General features: G+C 41.4%; 1 protein-coding gene across 1 annotated transcript; it reads right to left on the bottom strand.

Annotated features, from left to right (window-relative positions):
- Positions 1–1,860: 1,860 nt before the first annotated feature.
- nr0b1 (nuclear receptor subfamily 0, group B, member 1) lies at positions 1,861–3,770 on the bottom strand. Its single transcript, XM_071478331.1, has 2 exons — positions 2,920–3,770; positions 1,861–2,436 (listed from the first exon to the last, which is right to left on the bottom strand). The coding sequence occupies exons 1-2, from the start codon at positions 3,587–3,589 to the stop codon at positions 2,195–2,197; spliced, it is 912 nt and encodes a 303-aa protein (XP_071334432.1). The 5' UTR covers positions 3,590–3,770; the 3' UTR covers positions 1,861–2,194.
- Between the last annotated feature and the right edge of the window lie 10,723 nt (positions 3,771–14,493).

Raw genomic sequence — 14,493 nt, 5'->3', positions numbered from 1 at the left:
TAATATAATATACATCACTCTGAAATAATGTAACTCTCTATAATGAGTCAGGATGTCCCAGCACCTTGGCACCGAGTCGATGAACCGTGGGTATCGGAGATGTGCCTCTTCTCTGACCGACGAGGGCAGCGTAAGAACCCGGAGCGTTACAGTCTGACAACAAACTTCCGTAAACAACAACAACAACAACAACAACAATACGTGAAGCGGCAGCAGCAACTGCAGGTGAGGCAACAGGTTCACTGTGACTTGTTAAAAAAAACAAAAAACACGGCAAGGCTGGTGTGTGGAGATATTTTATAGGCTAAATCATCAGGAGCGAGTTATAGACAACTTAAATCCAGTACGCTAACGGTGCCGCCGCGGAGTATTTCACCTGAAAGGAAACACTTTAAACTTCATATGAACAAGGTGTCGTCGAAATGTTCATGTCCTGAAATATCACTGTTACTGTTTGTGAATTTGTGACATCTGTTGTAGCAAAGCTCCTCACGAAACGTTCACAGAGGCTAACGTTAGCTTGTTTAGGCTAACATGTTAGCTGGGTGCTAACAACATTAGCTGGCTACAGCCATTACAGGTCAGTGTGTAAGAATACAGACTTTTTAAAGGATTATTTTCACACCATTGGTCTGTCACCTTGGTAGTAGACTGAAGATTGCAAACTATGAGGTTTGTTTTTTGCTGGTATTAAGAATCGTGTAATTTTGTTGGTATTGATATCTACCAAATTTCTGGTATTGTGACATCCCTCAGAGAGTATGCTACTTTTACTTTTGGTGCTTTAATTGTTTTTTTCACACCAATATATCTGTAGTACTTTCACTTTAAATGCAGAACCAAACTATTATAACACTGTGTTTTTGCTAAAAGACCTGAGTACTTCTTCCACCACTGTTTGGGTGTAATCCTAAAACAGGCAGAGCAGGACATATCTAAATGTAAAAACTAACCTTCTGGCCAGGTTATTCTGTCAGAGTGGGCCAAAACAAAACCACGGGGACCGAGCACAGGTGCGGACCATCTGGCCTTTGAAGAGTGACTAAGTATTATAGCTGCTGGAAGCAGGAATCAGGTGTCCGGGGACTCAGTTTCACATAATCATTTGGTCGGACTGTGTGTACTGTAACAGCAGGAAGTCTTTGCCCCATTGTCCAAGGTGAATAATCATGTTGTACAGCATTTCATCACATAGGTCTCTATAGAATTAATAGAACCAAATAATCTATGATGATGATGCCACAAGCGTAATCTAGCTGCCGTTGCCTTTATGTGCAGACTACAGATGCTTTTCCTCTGTAGGTTATAGATTCCCCATGAGAAAGTCCTCCATCCTTTCCCGAGATATTGCATCCACAAAATTACACTCTGCAATGGCCAAAATAGGATGGACAGGTAGAACATTACCTGCGGCGCTTTTTACTACACCATCTCCGCACCTGTCTGTGTGTGGAGAGAGAGAGAGAGAGAGAGATTGTGTGTGCGTCAGGGTGATGCATGTGGTATACTGTTGCGCTCTGGTGGTCTACCCTGGCCCTTCACCAGTATTTAGAAGAACTGACCACAGACATCACAAACTCGTCAACTTTCTGACTTACCTGCTGTACTGGACAGTGAACAGCTGGATCTTAGTTGACGTAATAAAATTCTATATCAATCACTTCTGTAAACAGTAGCTGACATGAAACAGATTTTTCAAGGTGATATATGTCAGATTTACGCACTGAGACATTATCTCCTACATAAGATTCTTTCTGGGACTGATTTCACACTTGCCTCTCTGGAAAGTTTGTCTGCAATGAGAGCTGATATCACACACGTATAGTATAAGTATCACACAAGTACAGTATAACAAACAGCTCAGAGAGTATTCTTTTTATTATAGAAAAATAGTATATATAAAAACAAATAAATTATGAATTCCAGCAGCTGCTTTGTATTTTTCCTGTATTATAACACACATCTCACCTTCATCACACTCTCTTTCATTCCCTCATGCACACACACAGTCTCTTCTTTCCTGTATTGGTCCTTTCACAGCCTCCAAAGATCTCCCACACACAGTAGTTGCAAATTCAGTCCCAAATATCCTCTTCACCTGCCTTCACCCCCTACCCAATAAGAGCTTGGAGCATTTCAGTCCAACCGGCAGCTGAATCTGCTGAATTCACCTCAGACCTCTACAGACTGTGACCTATTTCCCGTAGAACATCTCCATGAGCACCTCCTCAATGTTGACGGTCCCTATGATGGGTCTGAAGAAGAGCTGGGCGACCACCGGCGGGCTGATGGCCCTCAGCATGGACAGAGCTATGAGCAGCTTGGCGAACCGTGTCGTGTCTTCGCGGTGGATCAGCCTGACGTGCTCGTTCAGAGCCTGGTGCGCCTCCCGACGCAGGGACTGGATGTAGTGGAGACAGCGCAAGCCCTCAAGGTCTGGGGTCAGCATGAGGAGAGACAGGAGGACAGGGGAGGAGAGGGAGACGGAGATGAAAGTGGAGATAGTTCAGTATGGTTTCCATACAGCAAGCTGTAGCCCAATTAAAGGCAAATGTCAGTAATACAATAAACCTGTTTTTTATCCAAACTCCTACATGTGAAATGATAACACTTGGACTTTAATATGTATGTGGATTAATGGCACCTTTATCCATTTCAGTGATACATAGTAACTGATAGAAAACATGCCTGTCTTTGAGATACATGTACTAAACTTCTTGTTGATAAATATTAGGCCAATACTTTTTAAATAAACAAAAGTTCTGACACACACACACACACACACACTGGCTTATCAATAAACCTATTTTAATTACCTAGCTTGTATGATACTCTGGCGGTCTGCACTTACCCTGTAACTCAGTGTGTGTCCCCTGTGTGAAGTAAGTTTGATGTACAGGTATGAAGACCCTGACCTACCTGGGTTAAACAGCACGGCTCCTTTCAGATACGCGTACTCCTTCGTACTGATATCCACACTCCAGCACTTCTTCAGGAAAGCTCTGATAGCCTCGATATCTACCACGGAGACCCCGGCTGCTCCCCTGCCGCTCTGGCCGCCCGGAGCCTCGCTCTGCCTGTCGGGTACACCCGTGAGGATGCGCTGCAGCATGCTGGGCTCCAGGGTCTCCGTGGTCTCAAAGTCCACCCGGTCCTGTGCAAGCCCCAACACGAGCAGGGGCGCCCAGCCGCTCCGGATCAGCATCAGCTGGTCGTCCTCCGGCAACTCCCGAAAGCAGGGGACGTTTTTCACGAACCGCAGCGTCTTCACCAGAACCGCCGACGCGGCTTTGCACGTCACCTGCGGGGAGCGAAGGACACCTCGGCGCCGTGTGGAGCCGCAGGAGCAAGCCTGCTGCCGGAGCTCCTGCAGCGAGGCTGGGGCGGAGGAGGAGGAGGAGGAAGTCTTGTGGAACAAGTGTTGCAGTGTTTGTTGTTGATGTTGGGGACGTTGTTGCTGTTGTTGCTGCTGCTGCTGCTGCTGCTCCTCGGCGTTTGCAAAGCTGTCACTTTTCAATATGCTATAGAGGATGCTGCTGTTGTTTCGGCCGCTGACACCCCGACAGCGGCAGCCATCCAGCGTGGCCATGGCCGCTGGAGCTCGGCGCGTCCCGCTGTCTCTTTGAAGCGCCGGAGGTCAGTGACACAGGTAGCACTGTTTTCTTAGCCCCTGATAGCCCCGATTGAAGGGCAGCACGTTTATATTAGCTCCCGTCTGTCCCTGCGCTTGCAGAGCTTGTTCAGACTCTCTGCATATTCCGCCTCCCCAGGCTCTGGCACCTCCTCCTTCTCCACCTCCTCTCCGGTTCCCTCTCTCTGACACACACACACACACACCTTAGAAACACCTTTCGGTGCTCTCACACATTAAATACACAGTCCTATAAAAGGACATTTTTTGCAAGACGCCAGACAAACAATGATATAAAATAGGCTCACTCTTTTTTGCTCACATGTGAAGGGTTAAGAAAGGCTCAAATAAATGTTATAGGCTATGTGACATTTCAGCCTGGTGGCACAGTGTAGCTGAACATACAATATTTAAGGTGAATAGCAACAGTGAACAGGCTGGGATAATTAAACTGATTGTGAGAGAAAGGGAAAAAGGAAGAGGGAGGCACAGACAGACGCGGAATCAGAGCCCAGTTCTATTCTCAGCATTACCTTGACTCTCTGGCAGTGCTGTTTATCAGGCAGGAGCTGGTAAAAAATATAGGCCAGCGACAGATCTGAAGGCTTAATTATTTTAGGGACAATTTATATGATTTTCTATGAGAAAGAAGTAGGAAGAGCTGAGCTGTGAAGGCCAGCATCCAACCTTGACTCGGACACACTGATATTGATTTAACCGTGAAAACAGGAGCTGGTGAATTATGATGTCATGATTCAATGCTCTCCTTGCCTCTGTCACTGAAGGAGGATGGGAAGCAGCAGAGGGGTGGGAGGGGGGGCTTGAAGAAAGGGAGGAGTGGAGGTCAGTGAATGAGAGACTTGAGAGAGACAGGTCGGGATAAAGCTGATGAATTAGAGGTTTATCTTAATTGCTCCTAAGAGGGATCACAGGTTAGGGTTGACTGAGAGAGAGGGAGAGAGAAAGGGGATCTGGGAAAATCAGAAGTGATTTCAGAGGAGTTTAACTGGAAAGAAATTTTCAGAATGAGGAAAACTGTGCAAGAATAACGCAAAAGTTTTGAGAAAATTTCATCTTTGGTCCAGGTCCAAAGATTCAGGCAGCGGTGGGGTGGCCCTTCTAACAAATACCGTCACACTGTCACATAAAGGTCTGCGTAGAAGGTTGTCTTTGGTGTAAAGAAAGGATGACACTGAGTGCATGGCAACATTAATGAAATAGCTGTGAGCAGGACATCAGTGTCCTCTGCTCTCTTTCGCTGAAGGACACAGCTATGAATGGAGGCAGGATGAAAAACATTTGCAGTTGTGTTACAACATTGTTCAGAGGCCAAATGTCTTTATATTGATTTAGCTGAGAGAGAAAACAGAGAGATTTTTCACATGTTTATATCAAGGACAGCGTGGGATAAACAGCCTTCACTCAGCCTGTCTCTTCTTCTGCTCAAGGCCCAGCCAGTGCAGGTTATAAAAATCCTTCCGTCTCAAGGAGAGATTACATTATGTCTTGTTGCAAAAGCACAGAGTTGAAAAGACAGCTACAGTGCTCTGCCACTCTTTGTCTAGTTCATGGGCCCTCCTTTTCGTCTTTTGTTTATTTATCAAATTTGCACTGTGTTCTTAAGTAGCTCACCGCCATCTTCCCTCTTACAGAGCAAATAAAATGTGGCTTGAAATATTTCTGCAAAATCTTAAACCCAACTGGTGGCCAGCCCATGACTTGCAGCAACATTTCAGTCAGACCAACAGAACCTTAGTTTAAATTCTAGTGATCAAAAACTGGTCCAAAGATACTAAATATGCCAGGCTACATTACATTTTGAGTAAATGTGTATTATCACTATCAAAAACATTCACTGAACTGCTACTTTGTCAAAAATACAACAGAAGAACAGCCGGTGTATCTGTTTACAGCGCAGCCAAACAAACTGCAACCATAATATGATGTTGTGTGAGACTGTTCTATTAAAATAAAACAGCCTACCCAGGTCATCTCTGCGAAGTCCACTTCCAGTTTTGAGAAATATTTGGATTGTATAATCACACAGTAGACAGATGTAATTTGCTATTTATTGTGGTGTTTTCTTTGCAGAGAATTAGCCATGACAGTGCTCGTCTCCCTGCGTGCAAATGTTCCACCAAAACAATTTCCCAATATTTTGTAGCAGAACCATCATGGCATGCTGGGCTCAGCACCACCCAAGACAATTGTTGGTGTAAGAACTACCTATAGCAGAATGGAAATGGGTGCAACCAGACAATTCCCCAGCGCTGACACAGCACGGTGGAATAACAGCCTCCTTGTTTAATGTCAATGAGATAGAAATGACCTGGGTTACATGCAGACATCATTTCTTGTAAATCCCTCATGTAGGTAGCCAATCTGAATCCAGTACGTTGGAATGGCGGACTCCACCACTGACAATGAAAAATGACTATAGAAACGTATTTGCAGAATGAAATACACTGAATGGCTATAGCAGATCTAATGCAATATGAAATCAAGATTTGATATCATGAAAATCTTTAGGATTACATCTTAAACTTTAAGGAAACTCAAAGTTTAAGGTTAAAACTGGATGTTAAGGGGTTAATAAGGCTTAAGTGTTGAAGGGTTAGCTTTCACATCAAAAACATGCTGTATACTGGAGTCATTGCCAAAAAAAAAGTTTGTTTCTAGAAGCTACACCAAATCAAATAAAGTAGTCAGAGTTATGATATCAGCTTCAAAAGTCAAATTCGATGTTAATTTTCTGTGATATGGAGCAGACGCTCTCTCTGGCCCTGTGCCTGCTGGTCCCACGCCCAGTTTAAAAAGGCTCTGCATGGGGAGGCCCTTTCACAGCCTTATCGCATAACTTTAAGGATACAAGCACTGCTTCTCAAAAAAGAACAGCACACTGTTAACATTTGTGTTGTTGTCTATATCTAGTAAACTATTGTGCTCATATCTTATTGAGTATATACTATATAGTATTACTGACTCAACTTGGTCATGTCTAAATTTACTTTTTTTAATTTGAATTAACTATCCAGCTGGAAGATTTTTTGCAATGACTAATCTGCTCTTCACACACAGAAACTCTTGAAGATTTAACCATTTTTTTATACAGAATATGTGTACGTGCACACACACAGACATATACACGTAGTCATCTGTCTGTGAGCTGTACTTCTGAGTCACATTGCGGTGACACCCAGACAGTCCAAGTCAGACTGCATCAGCCATGCTGCAGCTTTGTGTCTGAAATTTAGAGCAAGGTCAGAACCAAAGAAGCTCCTCAGACAAGGGGCATGGGAACGTGAGAGCAACACACAGGAATTAAAGTGGGAGGGAAAGACAAAGTAAATTCAACTGCTTTAACTCCCCCTTAAAAGGTGAAATTGTCTCAATATCCATTAGGATTTCTCACAGCCTCTCAGCTGAATTGACTACAGATGACTACAGACAAAGTTTGTTTGTAACCATGTTTAATCTGCCTCTACAACTATTACTTTGAAACTCTGAACTTTTTTAATATGTGAAGATTGCTCAAGAAAATATACAAAATGTTTTCAATAAGTGAGTATTGTTATGTGATATACTTTTGCAACAGTGAGCATTTCCTGAAGGCTGATCACACAAATGAAACTCTGAGGTTGCCGTGACCCAAGAAGACAGCTCTTTGGCAAATTCAGCCAAGTCGTCCTTGAAACACAAGTGTGAAGAAAAACACAAGGTTTTTTACCAAACACTAGGGGCTTAGATACCCACAGACACTCCAAGACAGGTCTCAGAAACTTAAGAGGACAACTTTGTATGATTCAAGGCTTCGCATTAAATGGCTCCCCTGGAAAAGTCTTGTACTGCATTGTTTGTTGATTTGTTGGGCGCTCTTCTGGCGGTTGCTATAGTGACTGCTTCCATTTTCTCTCTGTGGCTGCTCACATAAAGGACTGTGTCCTTGTCTCCATAATAGTTACAAATTGAATACTGCACTTTCCAAGGACTCATGTCACCAACTTACAGCGTGTGTGTGTTTGTGTGTGTGTGTGTGTGTGAGTGTGTTAGAGAGGAAGAAAGAAGACAAGTTTGCTTTCGATGTGCTGGATAAGTGATGTAAAAAGCACATTTTTCTTTAACTTTGTCTTGATTTATTTTGTGAATCAAGGAATACAAAAAAGATAATAATTCCACGATAGAAACAGAGCAAACACTGAAATTAATGCAAAAAAAAAAAAAGTGAAAAGACACAACAAAGCGCAATAAAATAATAGGAATGACCGTCATATTAGAAATCTCAGTAATCACAATGTTAACTGCTGTGTAAAGTGATTCTTGTAAGTCTTGAAAGTTATATCATGTCACATCAGAGGATAAGGCCTGTGTTATTATTTATTATTGGTAACAAATATATTGTTAGTCTGTCCCTCAAAATGTTCAGACTTCTCTCCCCTGTTTGCGTCAGTCAGCTTTAAGCCCACTGGCTCCTGAGACATAAATCTTTAAAAACCTGCTTGGCATTTACTGTGGACTATTTTCAGCTGGGGATTAATACACATTTTTTGTTCTTGTGAATATAGGTGCATATGGTGTTTGTTGGATTGATTCAAAATTAACTACAGTGGCTAAAATATCACTGGACTTGCAGGCAATGCAGTCCTATATGATGTCAGTATTTTCGTAAAGTGTGTTGTCTTTGAGTATTTTATTTTTTTAGACTTCCACTTATTTGTGTTTGAGAGGTAAATCAGTGATCGTATTTGTTATATCAAGGTCATATTTTTAAGGATTACGCAAGCCTTGTATTTCCATTGTTACCCACCCTCACAGCCTGATGCACAATCACTGTTGTTACACGCATAAGATGAAAGAAAATCCTGTGTGAGTGAGACACACGCCATTGCACAATCGGTGTAAACATCTGTATTGATTAAAACCAGCTCTGTCACATTGAATCATATCCTGTGTAACTACTCTTTAAGCCTCAAAGATAAATCTCCGATTTGAAGTATAATATAAATTAGATCCACTGCAGCCTTAAAAAAGTTAAATAACATTGAGTCAGTATAAGCAGATATAGTATTTCAAATCAAATATTTTTGTTAATAAAAATGTGATCCAGTCTGCATTATGTCTCCTATTATGTAACGTATTTGCTGTTGCGAATCAGCTGTATATAAACATATTTTCTTGGGGACAGGTGACATGGACATAGCTCCATGGTGTTTGTATGATCCGGGCACTGAACTATGATGATAGCAGGTGATTGTATAAGGTGGAGGGTGGAGGAACCCCCCCAGTCTGTTCAAAGATGGCCTTTGGTTTCAGATTTGCAGTTGTGTTGTAGGTTTTTTTGTACTAACAACATCAGTCAGTAAAAACAGCTCAGTGAAACAGAAACCTGTCTCTCTGAACAAACACAGCTTTGGTCATTGTTTACATCAGCTGTGAACATCTCACTGAATGTAGGTAAACAGCACACACACAAACACACACGTAACACACGCTTGTGATATGACGGTCCATAGTCTGTTTGTCTCTCCTCATGCAACAGTTTTTAAGGTCAAGGTAACCCAGTGTACAACAAACAAAGCAGCAGATATACTGGCTTTAAAGCCAGGTTTTTGCTTGTACAGATTATTGCTGGGTTGTGTTCTAACATGTGATAAAAATGTTGTGTTATGTCATGTTGTACAGCAGGGTTTTGTCTCAATTTGCATGGTGACGGTAGTGCTTTGTTTTATTAACCCTGCATAAGAGAGGTTACAGAAAAATCACGTTTGAACTCTTTTATATTATTCATTTGTAATCAGACTATTTGCAGCATACATTCAAATGGAGACACTAAATATTCTGCACTATTCTTCAAATTAAATGTCCGAAACATCTTCCTGTTTAAAACAAAAATCTGAAAGCATAGAAATTAAAATGGTCATATTAGAAATCCCAGGAGCACTTTTGTACATTTTTATGTACTTGTACTTTCCGTTCAGTGCTATTTCCATTCCACCACATTTTTAAAGGGAAATATTGTACTTTCCTCTACATTACATTTATCTGACGGCTGTAGTTACTACTTACACCATTAAAAACACTGGATAAACTTTGTTTCTGTTGTTACTAGGCAATCTTTTTGGTTTGTGACCCCTTACTTGATGCAAATGTCAAAGATTCATAAAAATTCCCAGATTGTTTTATTTAAATAACTGTTTATGGCTGAAAGAGGTAAAAAAAAAAATCATCTACTATTTCATTTAAAAAAAGCACAACTCCTCAGATTTAGCTTGTGACCCCTCGGAGGGGCCCACTTGCTATGATGGGAACTAAAATACCTGACTGTATATGAAGTAGTTAAAACTATCTGCATCTGGACCAGCTACAACAGTGAAATGCTGCTTACACATTAATGCACCAGTAATAATAAGATAATTATGTCATTTATAATTACATAACAATCTAGTGGGGGTTTTTGACAGAGGAACAAGAGCTTTTACTTTTGATTCTTTAAGTATATTTAGTTTTTAATGCTGTACTTTTACTCAGGTAAGACTTGACTTTTACTTGTATTTGTGTCTTTACATTGTTGTATTGGTCAAATGAGAGATGTGTGAAGTGATTGAAATCTCTATTGTCAAATTCCCACTTGTCGTTGCCACAACCGTCCACTCCAGTGTCCTTCCTGATAAGTTAAGTATAACAACCTCCAAAAACATAAAACCAGTTAAAAAACATCCAAAGAGTAAGAACTTTGTAAACATTCATTATAGAAAGTGGAATAACGATTTTAAGCTCAGTATTAAAGGAGTCTTTAACTCGGTTCCCAGCTGTAGGTTAAATACAAGGAGTGATGAGCCACAGTGACATCCATCTGGGGCTTGATGCCCCTCAGACTGCAGCCTCGGGCCACTCTTAAACCGAGTGTGGGGGTCGAGTTCAGCCAGACCACTTGGCAACCAGCTACCCACAAGAACCACCTGTGTGTTAACACTATTTCTCAGGGTGTCTATTTTCATCTTTTTATTGTGCAGTGTTTTAGACGTGTCACATCAATATCAATTGTCCATTTTTATTTATTCATCCATTTATTTCACTAAAAAATCTACGACAGGAACGTCTTCATGAGAGGAAAACTTCTGATCGAGTGGTTTGATTGGGGATGGTCAGGAATCCACGGTTGAGGTGGTGAAAGGGTTGAGCAGGGTCACGAAACGTTCACAGTGCTGAAATGACGGCTGAAAGACAGCAGAGAGAGAGAGAACACGTTTAAAGTTGGACAGCTTACACATGATTGGCTAAAGGCCACCATGTCAGGTTGTGATTGGATGAAGATGAGAATGAGCTTGTAGAGCTAAGAGATAGCAGGAAAAGGAGCTTGTGACTTAGAAGGCTTGGGCAAGGAGATAAGTCTTCCTGACTGAACTTTCACTAAGCTTCATTTGTGGGTCTTTTTCCTAGTGTACAAGTAGCCGAGATTGGTCGCACACCAGCTGTGCTCTCATCAAAGGACTCATTTGAACATTGACCTACTAATGAGGCAGACGGCTGCTCAGTGATCTAAACTCTGAGTTCAAGGATTAGTTGATAGGACTTTTAGTTTTAAAATTTCCAATCTTTAGTATTAAGTTGGGAGTTTTGTATACAGCCCAAATCATCCCAGAAAGTCAGATTAGATTGGTTTAAGAGGCACTTTGGAAGCATACAAGATACCAACGATATAAGACTAAGACCAGCAGTGCTGGTGACTTAGTCACACAGTCACTGTCATTGGTTGTTTGTGAGGAGAAGAATGGACTCTAAAGATGAAGACAAAGTATTCATGTATGTTTACACCGTAACATTAGGAGAGATTTCCATTTATTTTTTCTTAAAAGTAGTAATGAATGTACGATAAAAATATTGATTATGGTAGCCTTAGATGAGATGTATCAAAAAGCACATAAAAGGTGTACAAAAAGTCAGATTTATGGCGTTAAAGATAACTCATTATTACCTGTATCATACTCATACGCTACAGCAGAATGCCAACAACATGAGGGAGGCAGTGCAGAGGCGGGACACTGCAGTTGTAATGTCCTTGTTGTGGATAAATTGTGTGTTGAACATATGCCACTGGGACATGAAATAATTAGCCAAGGTTGAGTGGGACCCTGGGGGGTTGGGGGAAGGGGGTTATCATGTAGGAGGGAGGAGGAGGAGAGGCTGCCAAGGTCAAACCCACCAGGGTGCATGTGCTTCCGAAGCACACAGCACAGTAGTGCCCCGGTGCCACACTGATGGGTTCACTTCATTCAGTCTCCTCACTATTAAAAACCAAGTTCACTTTGGGAACACACATCTTCATTCCAGTTATCTCAGTTATCTTATCTGTGTTATCCCAGTGAGTCACAAAGGATTTACTCCACAGTTGCATCGTAAAAACACCTTTAGACACAACAGCGCTTAAAATGCAGATTGCTTCACCTGACTCCTACACACATCTCCCATTGATGTGCCTTCACCTCTCCTTTCACCACTTGTCCTCTCCTTCCATCTCTGCTTACCCTTGCTGATCTATTCACCTTATCCAAATATGTGTCCCACAATGACATAATGCTCCTTTTTCATATGTATAGCCATGACTGGAAACACATGAGACACGTGTGCATCAGTGATGTGTGGTGAGACTACTGAGTGAAATATGAAATACTGTAGCTATGGAAGCATAATTTATGTCCCTCCTATCTCATTCTTTATTGGTCTCACAGTGACTACAGTATGAATATTTTGCCTTACAGCATATCGAGGACAGGGTCATGTTTGCATAAGGAGGTAAATTATGACACTAATAGCAATGTTGGCATGCCAAGAAGAGATGTGGGCGGGGGTAAGGGAGTGGAAAACAAGGAGAAAGGTGAAAGGTGGGGGAAAAGACACTGGTGGGTGAAGCACACATTTACAATAAAATAAAGGATATTAAGTTTGAAGAATGGTTTCTTTTATATTTTATTTTTTGAGTGATAAAATGCTGCAAGATGACAGTGAGATATTTTTCATCGAGACTTCCGCACCTTAAGCAGCAAGAAAAAGATTTTCAGACTGCTGTAAGTGATTAGCCAGCAGGCTAATGAGTCATGCTGTCTGGCTTTGCTTTGCCTCAGTGACACTTGAGTGATTTAGGATCTGTATTAACCTTCAAAATGCAATGCTTTGTATATTTTAAAATGCCAACCTGAGCGTGTTCAACTTGAAATGAAATGCTGTGAAGTTATCATCTGAAACCTCATAAATCACTTCTAGACAATTATTTTGTGCAACGTGCATAAGTAGTGCTTCTACTCCACAACACATGCCAGTGGGGAAAAAATGTATTCTCCTCATATTTTTTCTCCATGTATTTTATCTGATGGTTATAGTTACCAGTTATTTTGCAGATAAAGACACACAACCAGAGTCATAAAGGTCTACCTTGTGATAACAAGAACAGATGCTGTGACCCACATTATTTAAATAAATGTTCTGAATACTTATTTCACTACAAGCTACACCTTGATTTGAAGTGTTCTGGATTAATAATACTCAAGAAAAGTGTGGCAAAGTACATCTTCCAACTTTGGTTTGTCCGTGAATAAGGATGGCGCGTGCGAGACAGACTGAATATACCACAGTGCCTATGTTCATCATAATGAAGGAAGTGGTTTGTTCTCAAGAAATCACTTTACTTCTATTTTTAAGTGGAAATAAGCAGTAAACTTCAGTTTCATTGCAAACTGGTGTTTTAGTTTGGCAGTCGGAAGCATCTCTGTGAGTTTGTCTGGGTGACATTTTCATGCAGCAAGTGAGTCTGGTCTGTTTTCATTCTATTTCATTAAACAATAAGGCCTAGATATTGTTTTTAAAACATCTTGGAGAAACTAGCACCGACATACTGTGAGTTAACGTTGTTGTTCTGGACCATATTTAGCTCAGAAAACAACAGTGACACCCTCTGGAGTCGAGATACAGCAGGCTTGTAGTTCCCCATCGTGTTAGACAGGAAGTTAGTGAGGAAATACAGGGCAGGAAGCAGCAGTGTGTTGACAATGTGACCTGCTTTATTTAATCCATTGCCATCTGTCTGACAGAGTTTGTTAGACATAATGTCTGTAAATAGTCATGTTTATTAATATTATCTTTGTAACTTGAGTGAAATGTGATGTTGTTCTTAAATGAAAAAATGATGCATAAAAGCATCATTTACAGCAGCCACTGAAGGTTTACCCATGCTAGATTATTGTCTGGTTTGGTGCTTGCTGGTTGGCTGCATTATCTAGTGAAGCCAACTGAAGTACAATTGTTGTACTTCAGAGTATAAAACTCTAACATCCAGTATCCTGTACTGGCTTGAACAGCCCTCCTACCAGTTAAGAAATCAGTTTGTTCCTATTACCACAGGATGAAGTGGACACTGGTTTGATTCCAGCACCACTGGTCGCATTCATAGATCAAGTTACCCTTTAAACAGAGATCCCACTATATTGCCATTGAGAAGACCCCTCGTTATTCTGCCATTCTTTGTTTACACTGAATCAAACGAGACCGACATAAGGCTGCCCCCAGTGTGTGATCAGAGGCATGAGGAGTAACACAGCAGTGTTGGCGTCTGTCCCACCATGCCAGCTCTCCCTTTTACACAGACGTCGATCAAGCTCTGTGATTACAGAACGACACCGCAGCATCCATGTTTATACCTTTTATGCAGACTGGTGAGACAGATTAAAGGCGCAACATTCCCGCCTTAAACAGCCTCATCTGCTATTTCAATATGCATATCATTTCTTTTCTGATGTCCTATGTTGAATTTTCTGTTTACTTTGCACAGTGAGCTCCACATGTGAAACACACTATGCAGTTTTGGACCACAG

Source organism: Trachinotus anak, unplaced genomic scaffold (genome assembly GCF_046630095.1).
Source record: "Trachinotus anak isolate AG129_WGS33_773 ecotype Australia unplaced genomic scaffold, CSIRO_AGI_Tana_v1 ptg000001l, whole genome shotgun sequence".
Classification (NCBI taxonomy): domain Eukaryota; kingdom Metazoa; phylum Chordata; class Actinopteri; order Carangiformes; family Carangidae; genus Trachinotus; species Trachinotus anak.
The sequence above is the reverse complement of the archived record's forward strand: the minus strand, read 5'-3'. Positions and strand labels throughout refer to the sequence as shown.